The sequence below is a fragment of the Triplophysa dalaica genome, chromosome 3, assembly GCF_015846415.1.
Source record: "Triplophysa dalaica isolate WHDGS20190420 chromosome 3, ASM1584641v1, whole genome shotgun sequence".
NCBI lineage: Eukaryota > Metazoa > Chordata > Actinopteri > Cypriniformes > Nemacheilidae > Triplophysa > Triplophysa dalaica.
The window spans coordinates 25,146,581-25,166,876 of record NC_079544.1 but is presented as its reverse complement, the minus strand read 5'-3'; the positions used below and the strand labels follow the sequence as shown (position 1 = coordinate 25,166,876).

Sequence of the window (20,296 nt, the reverse complement as noted above, 5' to 3'; positions counted from 1 at the left end):
CTTGTGAAAATACAGTTTGTCTTTGATTGGACTTTTCTTACTTTCCACACTATTTTACAAACTGTAGCTGTCAATAAATTATGTCTGTCTATAATAATGTTTTCTTTTATATCCAAACACGTTTAAAAGCTCTGTGATCTCTAATTCTTAAACTCTGTGGTTATGAAATTGGCAAAAAAAAATGGACAAGAGACTTCAACTTTGACAAGAACAAGAACATGTTTAATGTTATCTCTGGATTATTGTGAGGCCATGAAAACCTTGTGCATAACAATTATACAAAAAAATTGAAGAAATTTTAGTTTAAAATAGTTTGCCTTAATACCAAAGTTGGGCTGCTTTGTATGGAGTGATATGTTACACCTCAAAACAATTTACATTTTATTACTCCCATTTTTTGTAATTGATTATTTCTCATAAACGGGCAGTATGTAAGTTTATGACAGCAAAATATTTACATTCCCCACCGCGAACCAGGAAACATGAGTACACGTCATCGCCTCTATGTGCTCTACGTCCGCTGCGCTCGCGCCCGTGACGTCACCGCGCGTCGAGCGCTCGAGTGGGAGTCGAATCTTCTCCGGAACCGTTTGCTTTCATTTCTGCACGAGCCTGTCGCGCACCGTTTCCTTCTCGACGCTTCGTACCAAAACAAACGTCGCACGACGCGCTTCAATCCCGCATCTTCGAGGGATTATTCGGTGTTTTGTGTCAAAAGGTGGTGAATAAAGGTGGGAATAATATGAGTGTGGAGGCGTACGGGCCGAGCTCACAGACGCTCACCTTCCTGGACACGGAGGAAGCGGAGCTGCTCGGGGCCGACACGCAGGGCTCCGAGTTTGAGTTCACCGACTTTACGCTGCCCAGTCAGACCCAGACGCAGGGCCAGACCCAGAGCCAGCTCGACAACCAGGTACCAGCGCATCGAAACACGCCAAAAGCACAAACGCGCGTTCGGTCATGCGGCCCGGACGCTCTCGAGCCAAAACGGCGAGCTAGCTTGAGTTAGCCGCGCGGTAGCGTTAGCAACGACAGCGCAAGGCCGCTAGAGAGAGTGAATGCATGTTTTCACAGGAACTCTTTATTGAACGACGTTGTTTTAAAATAAATTTCATGTATTATTATACCGAACGAAACATGTCACCTCTTGTTTAAGCTTTGACAAGCACATATGTTGTGTCAGGTCTTGTTTTTACGTTTTAGGCTGTTTTCAGGTGTGCAATAGTGTTTGTGTGCGCGCGCGTTTTTTTAGAGGGTCTTTTGTGAACCACTTTGTTGTTATAATAGAATTCGTTCATTAGCAACAATAGACAGGTGTCACCTTTTATTTTCAAGTGTTGTGTCAGGACTGGTTTTTGGAAGGTAGCCAGGCTTCAGGTGTTTATTTTTTACATGGACTTGTGTGAGCTTCATTGTTGTTATTAGAAAATTAATTTATTAACAAGTTAACGTTACTACATATGTTAACTCCTTTACGAGTTGTCACTAAGACGTGTTGTTTCAGGGTCTTTTTTGGGGAGTTAGACTGAAGTTTTTCACATGCACCTATGTGAAATACATTTGATTTTTTTAAGTAATTGTACGTTGATAAATGTGTTTTATTTGAACATTTGTGAATCAGGGTTAAGTCAGTTTGTTTGGTGTGTTTCTTTGTGTTCAGAGAGTCTTTTTTCAATTGCTTTGGTGTTATAACTCCATTGTATTCACACTTATTGAGAATTGAATAGGGCATTGCTGTAAGTATGTGTGTATGTTTGAGTACTTTGGTGTAACTACATGTTATGATAAAATTCTGTGTTTTTTGTAAGCTAGATGAAGCACCAGGTGTGTTTCAGAGAGTTTACTACATTAGAGTTAACAAATTCACCGAACTTTGAAAATGTATCCTTCCATTTAATTTCACCTGTGTTGTTTTTGTACTTTTACACAGGTTTACACGTACAATTCTTGTGCAGTGAATGTGTTCTTAACATTTAAAGTGCAATTTATCGAATATTAATTGTAATCGTCAATTTTGGCTTTCAACAATTACAAAAACAAAATAATCGAGGTAAAATTATTATTGTGCCGCATCCCATTGTGCAAGGATCCTCTATTTTCTTGTAGTACAAGTCCACAGCGCACCCCTTTCCTCTACAGTGGTTTAGCTGTTACATTTCTTTTCAGTTTAATTCACACATTTACATGCCAAGTTTTAAAATGTGTAATTGTGTAAAATAAACTCTGTTGAATCTCAATATTTGTCAAAATAATCTTGATTATGAATTTGTCATAAACAAATAGCCCTACATTTAAGGCTTCATTAGGGTTGAAGGTATGTTACCCAGATTGTCTGTTTTTTTCTTTTGGGGATAAGTGTGAAGGAGATTAAAATTTGGCCTTATTTTTATGTACACAGTTCTGTATTTAGACATCTTTTTCTCCTGTTAATGGACTTGTTCGATTGTACAGGTGAACGGACCTGATGCAGTTCTGCCCAATGGAGAGGATGCAGTGGTGAAGACCAGCCAACTTCTGGCTGAGCTGAACTTTGAGGAGGACGAGGAAGACACTTACTACACTAAAGACCTGCCGCTGCACGCCTGCAGGTACTGTTGACACACCTTCCCGGATCTTGCACTAAATACAGCATCTCACTGGTGTCAGACTCACAAATTATGTGTACAGCTGTCTGTGAGACTGGCTGAATATAACACACCTGTCTGGAATATTTACAATTGCTTACGACATTCTGCAGTCATACATTTTTGATTAAAAAAGTGTGGGTTACCCCACACGGTAGTGCTGGTGTCATACCTTCTGTATTACTTCTATCATTTTTGTCTGACATAAGAAATGTATGTACAAGACATGTAAATGTCCAAGGGCATGGTTAAGAGCATATGAAAGTAGCATGTAAATTAAAGGGAAACCAAGTACTATTTATACACAGGCTTATAATCAATATGAACCCGTATTTGTTTGTAAACATTCCATGGACTGATTTTTATGTTTTAGTTATTGTGGCATCCACGACCCAGCATGTGTGGTCTATTGCAACACCAGCAAAAAGTGGTTTTGCAACGGCCGCGGTAACACTTCCGGGAGGTGGGTCTGAAACGTATATTCCATCTGTCAAATGTATATTTGGTGTGAACCTAAAATCAAAGGTTTTGTCTTTAATTTGTCTCAATGTTTGTTTTTGCTAGTCATATTGTGAATCATTTAGTGAGGGCCAAATGTAAGGAGGTGACCCTGCATAAGGATGGCCCGCTGGGCGAGACCGTTCTAGAGTGCTATAACTGCGGCTGTCGTAACGTCTTCCTGCTCGGCTTCATCCCGGCTAAAGCAGATTCTGTTGTGGTGCTACTATGCAGGTAAAAGTTCAGCTACAACCTGTATACGTTCGTGGCTTCACAATTCACTTGTGGTTCAACAGCCGCAGTTGCTGTGAAAAAGAGGAACAATTATTTGCATGATTTAGATGACTGAATTCATCGCTTAGAGTTTTTTCTAGCTGCTTTATCTGGTTTATGATTTATTTACTGCATTTACAAGATTTGCCTTAAGACAGTGATATAGAATGAGCAATCACAGGTTTTTAGTGGCTTTGAACTCAGAACTTACTGCTTATATAAAACAGATTTTAAGCTACGTCTAAACTCTTCTGTACTTTTTTCACCTTTTTGAAGCTTGTGTCTACTGCTTGGGAAAGTCCCTAGCATCGCTCGTATGTTCATTTTAGAGTAATGAAACTGGCCGTGAGTTTAGGAAACACTTATTTGAATGATCGTATAATGTGCGACATGTTAACCTCATTTGTAAGTCGCTTTGGCTAAAAGGCTAAATGACTAAATGTAAATGTAAAAAATGAAAACATATTAAAAATACATAAAAGGAACCATTTTCAGAGGTTTACACCCACCTGACTTTAAATGAACCGTGTTGACTTTGTGGGCAGCACTGAATGTTTCTATCTATTGTAATAGTTTTGTATGAGTCTCTTGATTGTCCTCAATGTAAAAAGAGCAATCTCAACATCATAGTTACTGCTGGACATGAGTAAAAAATCGAGAAATGCTGATAAAGCAAAGATTATGGAAGACCTGGATAATTTTTCTGAAGATCAGTGGGCAGCCAAATGACTCATGACAAACAAGAAACCCTTAAACAACTAGGACTAAACATAAAAACTGTCATTGATTGTTTAGGTAACATCATACAGTATTAAGAATCAGGGGCGTCTAAACTTTTGCACTGGGCTATTTTTAGAAATTCTGTTATTATTCTTTAGTGTGAACGTTATGTTAACATTTCTTTAGTGAAATAACTTGCTCAAGGGAGGACTAAATTAAAATTGAAGCTTAATTTTCAAACATACTCTTATTTTTCCAAAAGTTTTTTCCAGATTCTGCAAGGGGTGTGTAAACTTTTGCATACCACTGTATATATAGAAATATCTGCTAGTCATCTGGTTGTGGTTTTATAAGTAGCTGTCATGTGTTATCATGGCAGTGCAGTTCCTCTGTATCTCACGCATGTGTGTGTGTATTTGTTTGTGTGTTCAGGCAGCCATGTGCCAGTCAGAGCAGTCTGAAGGACATTAATTGGGACAGTTCTCAATGGCAGCCCCTCATTCAGGACCGCTGCTTTCTGTCATGGCTGGTGAAGATCCCATCCGAGCAGGAGCAGCTAAGGGCCCGGCAGATCACGGCCCAGCAGATCAACAAACTCGAGGAGCTGTGGAAGGTACCAGACCTGGGTCACTGATTCACAGGACAGTCAACAGTCTGTCTGTGGATTTGATATACAGCTGATAAAGAGCTAAAATTACTTGTTTTCTGGTTTCATGATATTTCCATGTTTAATATTAACATGTTTAATACAATAGGTAAAATATGGTTTACATTTCCCATGTTTTTCACGGATCATGTAACAATGTGATATGCATCAAATAAATTTGCGTTTGCTTCAATTGATTTATTTAGATGGGCACAAACATTAATTTGCCAAAATCAAGCAAGCTTCTTAACTTAAAATCGAAAATGTTTTACAAATATTTTTCCTAACACGCTCATACTTGTGTGTTGTGAGTCCAAACTCTGCTATAGTCTTTAGAAAACTTCAATATATGTGCATTAAAATATAGTTTTAGTCTTCTTTACATCTCTGTATGTCTCTTTGTGATGGCAGGAAAACCCGACGGCTACGCTGGAAGATCTGGAGAAACCCGGAGTGGATGAGGAACCTCAGCACGTTCTGCTGAGATATGAAGATGCCTATCAGTACCAGAACATTTTCGGACCCCTTGTCAAACTCGAGGCTGATTATGACAAGAAACTTAAAGAGTCCCAAGTATGGAACTTGCCTGTTCTCTGTTTGTACACATTTATGAATTAGTCTGATTTCACTGTTTGTTAATAATGGTTTAATATTTAATTTATCTAATATTTATCATGCAAAATTAATTTACCTCGTTTTGGAAGCGTGTCCTCAAAGCAAAGAGAAACATCTAGCTGGCTAGCAAAGGATCTGTTCTTGAAGCACCGTTGCATGGATATTTTAGTTTTCTCTGTGGGACTGTTGTGGCTTTAGGCATGTTTCTTATTCGTCGTGAAAAAAAAATGATAATTCTAAAATGCTAATGTGTTTTACAGAGTGGTATTTATTATAGATTATTTTTCTGTGCACATCAATATTTAAAAAAAATAATTTGCACTTGTAATCTTTAATTACAAACGTTAACCCCTCACGAAACAACCTGACTTCTTGTCACAAGGAATGGCATGATGGCGGGGCTGCAATGATTGACAGATAAATATTTTCACCTTTTAACGATCCAATCAGTTGTCGGTGGATGAAATCATGTCCCGCCCTACATTTTGTATAATTTCAGAAGTCGTTTTACTCGGCTATACGTCACGATACGAATAAAAAAAGACTACTTCTGTTTCATGCAGACTTTAAAAACGATTTTTTAACAGATGGAGGTCTTTGCATATTCTTACAGAAATATTTTAAGTTAAGCGCAAATTAAACTCTATAAAAAAAAATCTGTGCCATGCTGTTACAGAATATATTGACGTAAACGACATGTGAAATTCAAATTTCTGCTTTTAAACCCTCTAAGCTGTTTACATTGAGCTCATTTTAAATCAATAAGACATAACTAGAAGCTCCTCCACCTAGAAAAACTTAACAGTTCTAATAGCAAACTATTTTTACAAAATAATTATTAAAGTTGGATTAAGTTTTAAACAGAAAAAGTAAGTTTTTGTGTCTTTGGCTATCGGCAATAAATCAATACTTCTCCCAAAAGAGCTTAATTTGTATTGAAACTCCAACACACTCAAAATATTTCTTTAACAAATAATGATTTCTCTCTTTTGTTTCAGACTCAAGACAATATAACTGTCAGGTGGGATTTGGGACTGAATAAAAAGCGGATAGCTTATTTCACCTTGCCCAAGACGGATTCAGGTGGTAATATTTTCTTTCATCATCTTCTGTGTCAACCAGTGCCTCATGATATCCATCCCATCCCTAACACCGTGTTCCATGCATCTCTCATTGATGTGTGCACGGATCTGTCCACTTAAGTGTGTGTGTGTTGTGATTTGTGTATGTGATGGATCAACGCCAGTGTTGCTTTTGGAATATGAATCAGAAAAATATTCGGTTTGTCTAATTGCATTTCTTGCGTGTGGGTGATGTTTTTTATCAGACATGCGACTGATGCAGGGCGATGAGATCTGTCTGCGCTATAAAGGAGACATGGCTCCACTCTGGAAAGGGATCGGACACGTCATCAAAGTCCCTGACAGTATCTTTTCTGCAAAGATCTCAAGATATGGTTTAGCATATGTATCTAATGGGTTTTTCTTTTCTTCAAGTCTACATGAGGGAAGATCATTATTGTTTATTCTTAAAATAATGTACAAATTAATCTGGAAAAGTTTGAAAAAAGGTTTAAAAATGTATTGTCCTCATCCAGACCAGACTGTGTTTTATCTAAAGAAGGAGGTACTCAAATAAGGAAAGACCTAAGCATTATATATGTGCTCTTGTGACATGGCCCTGTAGGCAACCAACCACATTGTCCTAGCAACTATTTAGTAGGGATGAGCATTTAAGGCAAAAATAATATTTGAAGATCGATGAGAACTATAAGAAGATTATTCGAAATTCGAACCACTCCCCCACATGGACGCATTTACAGTATTACGGGGAGAGAGAGACCATTAACGCTTTAAATCCTTGACTACACACCGATTTATTTATTATGGAATAGGCAATCTTACATCGAGCTAAACATTAAGATAACGCGCTGAAACATTAATATATTAACAACCGAATGACGACACTTATTAACAGTACGTCGATCAGCATCAACCGCTCATAATGCTAGGACATTTCCTCGTAAAATATGAGCATGCACATTTATACCAACTAAAAAACTGTGTGATTAATCAAAGAAAATATAATAAAGCCATAAAGATTTTAGACCAGACTTAAAACGAATGACGACATTTATTAACAGTCCAGAACGATTTCATAAATAAACAGCTCAAAATACTTCAATTTCTATTGTCATGAAAAAGTTTCTCCAGTCTGGCAGTGATCGTATTTCTAGACGAACAGTAAACTCGGGCTGTACAACTTACATAAGATTTTTAAATCCCTCTCTTTCGACAAAACTGATCGGAAACCGATCCTTAGCGATCATCTTAGTAATTAAAGCCGTTATTTGCTTCGCCCGTCTGGCATCCAAATTGGTTGGTCTGACCATAAAACTAGCAACTAATTGCTGACCTGTGGATGGACCTGCTGGGTGCTTCGCCCTCAGATGACTGTGCATTGTAGTTGTTGATCCATGATAAGTCAGCTTTGCATTGCAGAGTTTGCACTGCACTTTATTCTCATTCATTTTATTAAAGGACCCCCACATAGAACTTTTGACACAGTCTAAATTTATCGTATCAGTAATGCCACGCGGGTCTACAGTGTGCGTAACTTCGTTAACAATTGTTGTGAGAAAATGTTTTTCCTCTACTGTCTCTTGATTGGCAGCCTTTAGGTTAAGGTGCGTCATTATTAGCAGCGCCACCCTTTGGTTACATGTACACGTTACGCATGAAAACACGGCGATTTTAAGATCGCACACACCATTTGAAATTCTATGATAAAAAACTAACCGAATATTCGAAATTCGTTACCCATCCCTACTATTTAGGCATCTTGGCCACAAATCACACTTTCTTCTAAGAACGTAGCTGGTTAATATTTTTTGAGTCATAAAGTTTTAATGAAGTGTTCTGTAAACATTTGTTTAAGTATAACTGATCAATCACTCAGAATTATGTTCTTATGAATTTTTAAATTGCTTGTTTTTATTGTGATTATTTTTATATGATTATTTTAAGTAGCTATTGTAATAATTTTACTGTATTAAATCAAAACAATAGCTTAATATGTTCGTAGACATTAAGTTCATAAATTGGTTTGTCCAAAAAACAATGCTATAGCCAGTTATTTCACTCTGAAATTTGATTTCCATGCCGGAATGTCTGTCTTTGTTTCGGTCCGTGTGACCCTGCTCACTGAGGATTTACCCACTAGTGTTTTCGACAGCTATGTTGCCAGTTGGCGACAATCACTGCATATTGCAGCAAACAAACAATATGGGTTAGAACAGATTCCACCCTTTCCCAACTGCATCGTAGGGACCCCACATGCATCGTAAGTCAAACTAGGTCAAATGTTTGTGTTTTGTTTGCAAGCGGTGTGTACGTTCATAATGTAATAAACACAAAGGGATAGTGCGATGATATATTTAGTGCTCGTGGCTTGTTCCGTCCCTCTGCCCACCTCCAGCAGCTCGTCTTTTTCCGGAAATAATCAAACAGCTGTATCTCTCTTTTATAAATGTGATCAAACTAAATACTCTTGACGATACAACGTATGCAATACTACTGTATAGGAGCTCAAGATTAATATGAGATTGACAGAAACTGGGTGTGTTACATCCCATCTTTAATTCTTTTTATATATAGCACTTTGAATTACCATTATGTATGAAATTACCTATATAAATAAACGTTGCCTTGCCTTACGAACGGGTATAAAAAAATGTTTTAAGGATTTTGTACAGTGATGTTGGTTCTTTAACAGAGATTCTCTAGATTATGGTGATGAAATCGCCATCGAGCTGCGGAGCAGTGCTGGAGCTCCTGTGGAGGTGCCCCACAACTTCCAGGTGGACTTTGTCTGGAAGTCTACATCTTTTGACCGGTTAGTTTCAAGACCAGTTTCAAGGGTCCATAAATCCGTTCTGTTTTTTTTTCTTTGACATTTGTATGCTACATAAACCTACAAACCATTTGTGTTCATCTTGTTTTGCCTGTTGTGTAGAATGCAGAGTGCCCTCAAGACGTTTGCTGTGGATGAGACGTCTGTGTCTGGCTACATCTACCACAAGCTGCTGGGTCATGAGGTGGAGGACGTCATCATCAAATGCCAACTGCCAAAGCGCTTCACTGCACAAGGACTGCCAGATCTCAACCACTCACAGGTACACAATCGTTTGAATTCATCGTGAATTAAATCATTTGAATAATTTTACAAAAGCATAAAGTAGTCAAATGTACATTCATATTAAAACCTTCAACCTCATACTACAACACAACATTTTGTTAAAGAGTTTCTGACAGTCTTTTTTTTCTTTTGTGTTGTAGGTTTACGCTGTGAAGACTGTTCTGCAGAGACCCCTCAGCCTGATCCAAGGACCACCAGGAACCGGCAAGACTGTGACCTCCGCCACCATCGTCTATCATCTGGCCAGACAGGGCAATGGGTAAGACCCATGCCACTATTAGAAAGAACACCTCTAAGTGTGTCCAAAAGCGGATTGTCAACATTTTACTCCATATTGTGATTCGATTCTCATGTAAAACATCATTAAACAGAACATTCAAAGACTGAAAGATTACACGGACAAGATGTGGTACTTTAGAATAGGGTGTGTCCATGTTATCCTGGCGTTCAGCCACCCAAACAACAATATGAGGGACTAAATTACTATGAGTAGTGTTGTAAGAACATTTGGGCAGAGTGTTTAAAATAGAGCTCTGTAACACAACACAGAGTACCACAATACCAATAAATCTGTCTGTGAACATTGAATGTTTAAAGCCGTAGCGTTTTTTTGCCCTTTTTGAAGCCGGTACATTTTGTCAGTTGTCTTGACAGGTGTAATAAATCTCTGCACTTACTGTTTAATACAATATATTGTTATTAGTATAATAATAATATTGTGGCCTGGTTTTGTGCCTTTAGACCAGTGCTGGTGTGTGCTCCCAGTAACATTGCGGTGGACCAACTAACTGAGAAGATCCATCAGACAGGGCTGAAGGTGGTGCGTCTGTGTGCTAAGAGTCGTGAGGCCATAGACTCGCCTGTGTCCTTCCTGGCTCTGCACAACCAGATCCGCAACATGGACAGGTACAAACATTTTATACTCTTAAAGCAACCCTTTAGAATTTTCTCTCGAGCACAGAACTTAGAGAGTGTGGTTGTAGCTGCTAGAAGGCTGCTCAGGTAGCAGGAATAGTAGAATCTGTCCCGTTAAGAGTTGTTCTACCACTGAAATAGTTTTATAGGTATTTTAAGGTAAACTAAAAGTGTTGCTTTAAAGAGTGAGTAGCATATGATTTTTTAAAGTCCTACTTTGGTTTATGGAGTGTCCAACAACAAGTTTATGTACCTAGAAAGTGTAAAAACACTATGATGTCATAATAATAGATAATTATTCTTACCTTACTTCTTGACTGACCATCTAATCCCCTCCTATCCACTAGTCTAGTGTTATGTCATTGGTCAGATGGTGTAGTCTGCTGTGTTTGGTCAAACGTGTTTGTATCGAGTAAGGCGGAACGAGAGCTCTGAGGGAATGACACGAGTGATGATAATGAGTGTCAGCTGTGTTGCACGGATATCGCATCTCTTTGGAGGAGATTGAAAGCATAAAAGGAAAGGCGGGCGGAGTGTACGACGAGGGCCAGGACTAGATTTTATGTTACGTTTTATTATGTTTTTTTTCGACCGTGCGGGAGCTGCCGGCATTTTACTTTCGTTTTGTGGTTTGTTTATTTTTTATTAAAAGTTGTTAAACATTCGGCGGTGTTCCTTACCATTCCTTGAACTTGTTACAGCGTTCATCATGTCGCAAATTGAATGCCTACCATTATTGCTGGATTACGGTTTACAGGTTATATATTCTATACAGCAGGGCTCCTCAAATCTTACCCTGGAGGGCCGGAGCACTGCAGAGTTTTGCTCCAGCCCTGATCAAACACACCTGAGCAAGCTAATCAAGCTGTTCAGTATCGCTAGAAAATCACAGGTGTGCAAGTTTGATCAGGGTTGGATCTAAACTCTGCCGTGCTCCGGCCCTCCAGGGTAAGATTTGAATAGCCCTGCTATACAGTGTATAGATAGAGATGGCGGGGATTTTGCCTTACCAGTTTGAGCCCTAGTCTGACGAAGAAACATCCAAAGACGATAGTAGATAATAGATAGACGATAAGACCCTTTTTTACAAACCAATAACTTTATTTATTCACTTTCGAATTTACAATTTGGCAGACTGCTTAATTTAAAAAACGGCAACATAACAGACTGGATGAAATGTAATTTTCATGATCTAATGCTACTTACTCTTTAATGAATTCTAAAAAGTGAGCAGCAAAAAAAACTTATTCTACAATTTGAGCAAATTCTTTTTCACTGCATATGTCCTTCACGTATAAGTCAATCCCAGAATGCTTTGCTACAAGGAATCTTACCAGAGTTTAAGCTCTTGAATGTTTTTTTCTCTGCAGCATGCCAGAGTTGCAGAAATTACAGCAGCTGAAGGATGAGACCGGCGAGCTGTCGTCATCTGACGAAAAACGATACCGAGCTCTCAAACGAACCGCAGAGAGAGAACTGCTCATGGTACCTATCTGACTCCTCATCACTTCTCCATAGTCGTTGTACATTTCAGATGTAATAGTGCTTGACTTTGGGGGAAAAAAACAGTTTTACTAAATAATGGAGCAGTTGCAGAGGAATCAGAGTATCAGAATCAGTACAAAAGCTGAATTTTGTTTTATTTGAATGGTCCTCAATGCCACCGCGTAATAGCCATACATGGCACCCTACAGCAATCCTCTCTCGTTGTCTTTCTCAGAACGCAGATGTGATCTGTTGCACATGTGTGGGGGCCGGCGATCCTCGACTGGCGAAGATGCAGTTCCGCTCCATTCTCATTGATGAGAGCACCCAGGCCACAGAGCCCGAGTGCATGGTGCCAGTGGTGCTCGGGGCCAAACAGGTACGAGACAGAAATCTTTAAATTGTCTTTGATTATGTTGCCTGCAGCAGATAGTAAACAATATTATTTTTATACATTTGATGATATGTAGTGTTTGTGTAATGTTGATGGAGGTGTTTAGTTAGAGACGTGTCTGCTGTGTTTGACAGCTGATTCTGGTGGGCGATCACTGTCAGCTGGGTCCTGTGGTCATGTGTAAGAAAGCAGCTAAAGCGGGACTGTCTCAGTCTCTGTTTGAGAGGCTTGTGGTTCTGGGTATCAGACCCATCCGTCTACAGGTGCAGTATCGTATGCATCCAGCGCTCAGTGCTTTCCCCTCCAACATCTTCTACGAGGGATCACTGCAGAACGGAGTCACTGCCGGTATGTGTTCTTATGCGTGTTTGGGTCAGATTGTTTATTCAGTCTTCTATAGATCAATTTGTTTAAAGTGGTTAGTGTTTGATAGCTGTATAGAGACAGAAAATGTTTTATGTGCTCTGATAATGTGTTTTTTATGGTTATTCAGCTGATCGCATCAAGAAAGGCTTTGACTTCCAGTGGCCTCAGCCGGATAAACCCATGTTCTTCTATGTGACTCAGGGCCAGGAGGAGATCGCTAGCTCTGGAACCTCCTACCTCAACAGGTACAGTTCACTGTCATGTAATTTGGAACTGATATCAGATTGGATTTTGCTAAGAATAAATCGGTCTGTCCTAAGCATTAACGTGCGATAAAGTTTGGCAGGTGCATTAAACAGAGGCGCTGTTTGTGTGATGTGCGTTTGTCATTGTGCTTGTTCGTATGTGAGGTTAGCTAATGGCGCACCACTATTTATTTTAGTTTTTTTCAATTAAAAATTTTTTCAGTCTCCATCGAGTCCATTGATCTAGAGATTTTGGATGGCTTCAGAAAATCCAGGGTTCTGTTTAAAGCACTTCTTTGATCTTACGGTTCTGTTTAAATCTAAATAAGATGCAATCTAAACCATCTCATGCTAAAAGACAAATGTCTGGCTGTTGAAGATTGAGCTTGCTTAGGAAACGGGAAACGGTCTTTCAACTCTTATCTAAAGACTCTCTAATAGGACCTCTCACCTCATCTTCTCTTTGCATTCAGAACCGAAGCGGCTAACGTGGAGAAGATCACCACCCGTCTGCTGAAGGCCGGAGCCAAACCTGACCAGATCGGCATCATCACCCCGTACGAGGGCCAGCGATCGTACCTGGTCCAGTACATGCAGTTCAGCGGCTCACTACACACCAAACTTTACCAGGTACAAACATCATCCTAGCAGAAAGAGTTTAGCCCAGATCTATTCTGATTCGTGTCTATTGATAAGATTCTTTTTAGAAAAATGTTATATAATGGCATAGAAGAATGAAGCTGTGATAGTCGGTGGTTGGTAGTTTGACCCATGAATGTTGTTAACATCTCTGTTTCTTCAGGAGGTGGAGATTGCCAGCGTTGATGCGTTCCAGGGCAGAGAGAAGGACTTCATCATCCTGTCTTGCGTCAGAGCTAATGAACATCAGGGAATTGGTTTCCTGAACGACCCACGCCGTCTCAATGTGGCACTCACCAGAGCCAGGTAACAACACCACCACCTGCAGATTTAGTTTCATTTGTTAAACTTTGAAGTATTTTACGACTTACACTACCGGTCGTAAGTTTTTGGACACTTACTCACTAATGTGTTCATATTTTTTCCTCATTTTAGAATAATAATGATATCATTAAAATTGTGAAATAAAAAAAATGTTGTTGCTTAAAATAAAATGGAAAATTAAAACATGTTATATTTTATAATCTTAAATGTAGTCACCAGACTAGAATTTGCAGAATTGTTTTCTTATTATTTTCTCAAGCAGCTTCTTGAGGTCTCACCTCGAGATGCTTCTTAAACAATATGAAAGGAGTTCTAATCTGTGATCTATTGGCTGCTCTTTCTTCATTATTCAAGTCAAGTTTATCAAATAAAATGTGAATTTCTCATTAATAAAACATCTTAGTTTGCAAAATTATATTTTATCTTCTAAACTAATTTCAGACATTTAAGAATACACTTTCGGATCAAACGTTTTTTTAAATAACAGGAAACATTTCATGTTGAAAATGTTGTATTTTGAAAAGCCCCATACAATCCTCATGTGAATAGCATGTACACAATCTTTTCTAAAGGCGTGCAGATGGTATAAATATATTTACCCAGGAATCATTTTGTGAGAAATGATATTTTATCATGTATGTAGGTGATCGATTGATAATCATGCATGTGTCTTTATGCAGGTATGGCGTGATCATCGTGGGCAATCCCAAAGCTCTCTCCAAACAGCCTCTCTGGAACCATCTGCTGAACTATTATAAAGAGCAGAAGGTCCTGGTGGAGGGACCGCTCAACAATCTTAGAGAGAGTCTCATGCAGTTCAGTAAACCACGCAAGCTGGTGAACACCATCAACCCTGTGAGTACGACACACAGCTGCAGATCAGAGTTTCAATGGTTTATAAAGACATTTGAAAGAATGCTTGAACTTAAAGAGTCAGACCCCATGGCCTGTAAACAGTCTGATATAACCTGTTAAGTTGTCCCTTTAACAACAGAAACATAGCTTGCTGTATTTCATTAAAAATGTTAAGCACCGAAGACAAGATGGTAACAGAAAGGAGCTTCAAATGAGCAAAAAAAAACTATCCACATAATCCACCTGTTGATGAAGTCTATGTGTTTGTTTTTCTTAGGGTGCCCGTTTCATGAGCACTGCCATGTATGACGCGAGAGAGGCCATGATTCCTGGATCTGTGTATGACCGCAGTAGCACCGGTGAGAATACTGTTCATCGTTCAGATCATTTACACGGTGTCTCCAATGTTCTATGTTTAACTTGTTTTATAAACACTTTATTCTGTGTATAATTCGTGACCCTCTTCTTTTCAGGACGTCCTTCTAACATGTACTTCCAGACCCACGACCAGGTTGGAATGATCGGAACCGGGGGGAACCCGATGGGCTCCATGAACATCCCCATCCCATTCAACCTGGTCATGCCACCCATGCCTCCACCCGGGTACCTGGGCCAGGTGAATGGACCGGCTGCAGGTAAGACAACATCACGGTCAATTACGAATGCACATAAAACCAATTATGCTTCAACACAGTACCACAGCTATAGGGGTATGACCGTCTATTCTCTTGGTTGCTGTGTGCAGGTCGTGGTGCACCCAAAAGTAAGACCGGGGGCCGTGGAGGTCGTCAGAGGAACCGCGGCACAGGTAACCACGGCAGCGGGCAGGCCAACATGCCAAGCAGCCAGGCAAGTCAGGACCTGGTGTCGCAGCCTTTCTCTCAGGGTCCTCTGACCCAGGGCTACATCACCATGAGCCAGCCATCACAGATGAGTCAGCCTGGACTGTCTCAGCCCGAGCTCTCACAGGTACACCTGCACACACACTCAACACCGTTCACGCATTTGTTATAAGCTTTTGTTGTGTTGGTAACTTGTTTTTTCATGGTGTGAAACAGGACAGCTATCTTGGCGATGAGTTTAAGTCCCAGATGGATGTGGCACTTTCTCAGGATTCAACCTATCAGGGTGAACGGGCTTATCAACATGGAGGAGTGACTGGACTCTCACAGTACTAGAGTGTAAGACCACACACAGACACACGAGAGAAATGCTCTGGTTGGTGTATTTTTGACTTAAACGGGCGTATACACGTTCTTTTTAGCACCTCTTTTAAGTGTCTCATGATGAGCACAGCATCTTTTAGATTGTCATTAGGGATGCACCGATCCGATCTTTGGATCGGAATTGGGGCCGATACCGGTCTTTTTTGCTGGATCGGGTATCGGACTGACAGGTTCTCTTCAGTCCGATCCGTTGCGATACCTGTGGATGTTACTCTACAGCTTCAAAAAGGATTTACTATCAGGAAATTACCATAAAAGTTGTCGTGCACTGTATTCGATGTCATGTATTTCAATAGCTTTATGCGATGAATAAACCAATATAGAATATATTCAATATATATTGAAGCGGTCTATGTCATGCGTCATTCATACACAATAACTCATTTTTTTTTTTTTTTTTTTTTTTTTTACATTAGGATGGATGCAATGTATATGATTTAAACACATAACATATATATTCTCTTTGTGTTATAACTGTTTTGAACTTGGGAAGCAAAGATCCCCGCGACATCAGGCTCATCACTATCCGTGCTGCTCGTGAGGGAAGCGGGTGCATTAAGCGAATCATTCTGCGTCCAATGCGCATGACTTTAAATAGCGTAGAAGCGAATGTATTAAGCGCATCATTTTGTGTCCAGGATGTGCATGAGCGAGTTTGGAGAATTTTATACTGTGATAGTTTTATGTAATAAACACAGATTTATTTGTTAAACATTTTGTAAGTATCTAAGCTTTATAGACCACATTTTTGTTTTGTAAGTTTAATACAGCACATAATTACATTTATAAAATCATACTTTTCTACTTTTAAAAGTGAAAATACTAAAGTAAAGAAAAGTGGTAGATTTTAATGTACTCATGGATTTAAAGTAAAAAAATATATTTATTTTTGACTGTAGTGAAATAAGTATGATGTGCTTCATACTGTAGGGAAGTACAGATATTTAAAATGTACTTGAAAGTAAACATGCTTAAGAACTATTCACCTCTGGCAATAAAAGATAAAATATACAACTCTACTTTGATCAAGAAAAACAGTGCCAGTATCGGATCAGGATCGGTATCGGCCGATTCCCAGAATCCAGATATCGGAATAGGATCGGCAAGGAAAAAGTAGTATCGGTGCATCCCTAATTTTCATTAATCAGTGTTGTATATAATTAGCCACTCAGAAAAAGGTAGGGTGGGCACATGTATCAGGTGTATAAATATTTTGTTTCATGTTGAAATCAGTCGCTAGCAACATTTCCATCTCGCCCTATCACGAATGCCCACCCACAAGCCAACAGTTGATACCTGTTTAGCTTTTTGCGAATGTTTGCAAGCAAGATCAAAAGTAATTGGCTGTTGGTGTTTGTGCCCGCAGGTTGTTGGAACAGGAGCTAGGCCTGTGCTGAGCTTAGTTCATCAGCATTTTAAATATGGGTAAATATAAAAAAAGAACAAACATGGATGCCCGTTTACCACTGTTACAACTGAAGCACCATGATGTGGGAGCAACAGGAGAGAATCTAACCAATCACAGGAGGGAGTGAAGCTGGACAGGAGGAGAAGAGAACGTGAGAATGGAGGTCTACATCCACCATTCGTTGAGGACGAGGAGGAGAGGGGAGACGCAGTGTTAGGAGGAGACGAACCGCGAGATCTTCGATCTACAACTCCGCAACGTGGAGGAGGCTCCTAGAGTGCAGGGGCCCTCCCGGGCCCCTCTATCTCTCTCTCGCCTCTCGCCTGGCTGTGAAACGCCAGCCTCAGGCCTTGCCCTGCCAACCAGAGACGGAGCAAAGATGAAGTTCTCTAAAAACTACCTGCAAAAAACCACGCGTGCTCTGTCGTCTCCATGAGCTGAGAGAGGGGGTGACGTATCTAAAAATAATTACAAACGCTTTTCAAGCAGCTGATTTAGGGAAAATCGAGTTCCCCTCAAAGTTGAGATCTAACATTCAGGTTCTATCACCGGACATCTTCGAGGTCAGGGATACCTGCGGCAAGAGATCCGAATTTCCTTCGGGTTTCGGAGAAGAGGTCTCCACTCAATGGATGGTGCTAGGACGCTCTGAAGAGGGATTCAACTTTGAGGAAAGTTTTCCGCCTGAAGTGCGGGAGGGTAGAAGTTATGTAACCGAGGGCCCATCACATCTTGGTCGCTCTCTGCTAGGTGATTCAAAAAAGGAAAATGGGTAGCTTGACTAAAATGGCTTCGGAAATTTGTTTTTCTTTTAAATGTTTGTGTCCGGAGAGCTGACGTGGAAGGGGCTGACGCATTTGTCCTTTCTTGTTTTCCCTCTTTCTTTTTAAATCATTTTTGTTCGAGTAGAATAAAAGCAGCGAGGTAGATAGCCTGCTTGAATTAATGCGACTTCTCGATATCTTACCTTCCTGAATAAAATCAAAGTCCCCAGACATGAAGTAATCTCACCAACCGAACAGTGCTTGGTCGGTAAAGTGGAAATCAGGATCAAAGATCTTGTTGTGAATTGACCCGACTGACAGTTCAGTACTGTGTTTCTCAATAATCATATATACGCAATAAACCCCTCCCACTGCAGGTTCTGTCCAATCAGAACGACAGACGACGTGACGCTGTTATAGAAATGGCCAAAACGCTTCAATGAAAGGTGTGACGATGATGAATTGCGCCTCACAAGAAAGCAGAAGGAGATGGCAGCACCGGTGAGATTCTCGCTGTTTTTGTGTCTGACTGTAAGAGACGATTTTATGCGCTCTTACGTTATGATGTCAGTGAGATCGGTTGGAAACCAACTGCCCCAGGGGAGCGTGTTTGTGCGTGCGTGTGTGTTTGTGTGTTTTCAGACAGCCCTCCCTCATTATTATTGTGTTGTGGTAGATGTAGGTTTGCGTTGTTTTCCCTCTGTTCAAGTTAGCTTATTTTGCCGCCTTAGTAGCTCGTATTTTATTTGGATGACCTGGTGTTCGTATAACCTCTCTCAGTGTGGAAGTTGCTCCTAATTTCAACTTCTTTTTGGTTTGTAAGAACCCGTTGAGTTTTGTGGCATCTTAAACATCTGTTCTGATTGATGCCAGTCGCCTCAACTTTGTACTTTTATTTTGGAGTGTTTATACTTTGCTGTTACTCCATATTTACCAACAAGCACGTTTGACTGTTTGATATTACTGAAGTAAAGACACACGCATTTTATAGCGCTAAGCGAAAATTCCTTTTAAATTGACACCCTTTGGCTGTTTTTTTCCTAACCGATAAGACAATCATGATCCCTTCATAACCAATGCGCAGGTTGCAAATAAATGTTATATAGTTGTTAGCATGTATGAGTGTCTCTGACTGCTATTCTGACTTTCCCATGTTTATCCTCGTATCATTTTAGAATGAACTTCATAGGGCGTTTCTTAAGAGTTTAGTTTTCACCTGGCATTCTGTGGCTGTAAATATCAGTGATCAGATTTGACATTCCACCAGTCCGATTATTTCCCTCTAGACGATACTTACATTAACAATGTGGCCAAGGTTGATTTGTAGCGATGTTTTTCAGTTCTGATCAGAAGTATGAAGAGGTTGGAAAAACACTGAGGTCACATGTATGCACAAGGTTTCTGACAGTAGAAGTTGCATTGAGATATTGATTTCAGATACAACATTTTACTGTAAAATAATATTGTATAGCCTGCAGGAATGCTGGAAGAATAAAAGCTATTTGAACATCAGGATGTATGAAGTATGATTCAGGATTTTATTTTATGGAAGGAATGATCACCCCTATAGTATGTACCTCTTGTAATCTTACAAATAAATGTTGCTTTCTTTCACTCAACTTAGACTCCATTGCTTGATTTACTAAACTGTTCAAATGAAATGTGAATTTAACTTTATACAAGAATGTCTTACAGTTTTGGGTATGTGAATACATTGTTTTTTTACATCTCCTTGTTTAAAAAAAAAGTTTTGTTGTCTTGGCTAATTTAATTCTCTTGGAAATAAGCACAAGTTTAATCCCGCATGTGATACGTTTTACTTTACTGTTGTTTCTGAGAAATGTTTACTAGCCTTCTTTTGTTAATAAAATTAATAAATGGCTTCAAACTGAGAATCATTTGTAATTCAAACATTATCTATTACATTTCATTTACAGTTGAAAAACATATTTGTGGCAGTTTTTTCCCCCAGACTCATTGTGCCTCATTCTACTGAGTTTCATCTTTGATCAGTAGTCATTAATCTTGTTTAATTCAAGGACACACTAAATAAGTAGTATTTAATAAAGGTTTGATCGTGAAAGAAATAACCATGTGGACTG

General features: G+C 39.5%; 1 protein-coding gene across 2 annotated transcripts; it reads left to right on the top strand.

Annotated features, from left to right (window-relative positions):
• The first annotated feature begins 554 nt into the window (after positions 1–554).
• Positions 555–19,813, top strand: upf1 (UPF1 RNA helicase and ATPase). Of its 2 annotated transcripts, none has more exons than XM_056743198.1 (24): positions 555–913; positions 2,452–2,588; positions 2,998–3,087; positions 3,189–3,356; positions 4,548–4,728; positions 5,173–5,334; positions 6,375–6,459; positions 6,704–6,802; positions 9,162–9,270; positions 9,391–9,550; positions 9,714–9,832; positions 10,315–10,479; positions 11,859–11,973; positions 12,209–12,352; positions 12,502–12,715; positions 12,861–12,978; positions 13,452–13,608; positions 13,781–13,923; positions 14,622–14,796; positions 15,074–15,155; positions 15,270–15,431; positions 15,542–15,765; positions 15,855–15,977; positions 17,389–19,813. In XM_056743198.1, the coding sequence occupies exons 1-23, from the start codon at positions 743–745 to the stop codon at positions 15,972–15,974; spliced, it is 3,300 nt and encodes a 1,099-aa protein (XP_056599176.1). In that variant the 5' UTR covers positions 555–742; the 3' UTR covers positions 15,975–15,977; positions 17,389–19,813. The 2 variants fall into 2 exon arrangements, with proteins under 2 accessions (XP_056599176.1, XP_056599175.1); XM_056743197.1 differs by having other exon boundaries at positions 6,375–6,462.
• Positions 19,814–20,296: the final 483 nt, after the last annotated feature.

Coding starts and splice junctions, on each gene's coding strand:
- upf1 (XM_056743197.1), top strand. CDS start 743: ATGAGTGTGGAGGCGTACGGGCCGAGCTCACAGACGCTCACCTTCCTG. Junction 4,729..5,172: donor AACTCGAGGAGCTGTGGAAG/GTACCAGACCTG, acceptor TTGTGATGGCAG/GAAAACCCGACGGCTACGCT. Junction 12,716..12,860: donor GCAGAACGGAGTCACTGCCG/GTATGTGTTCTT, acceptor ATGGTTATTCAG/CTGATCGCATCAAGAAAGGC.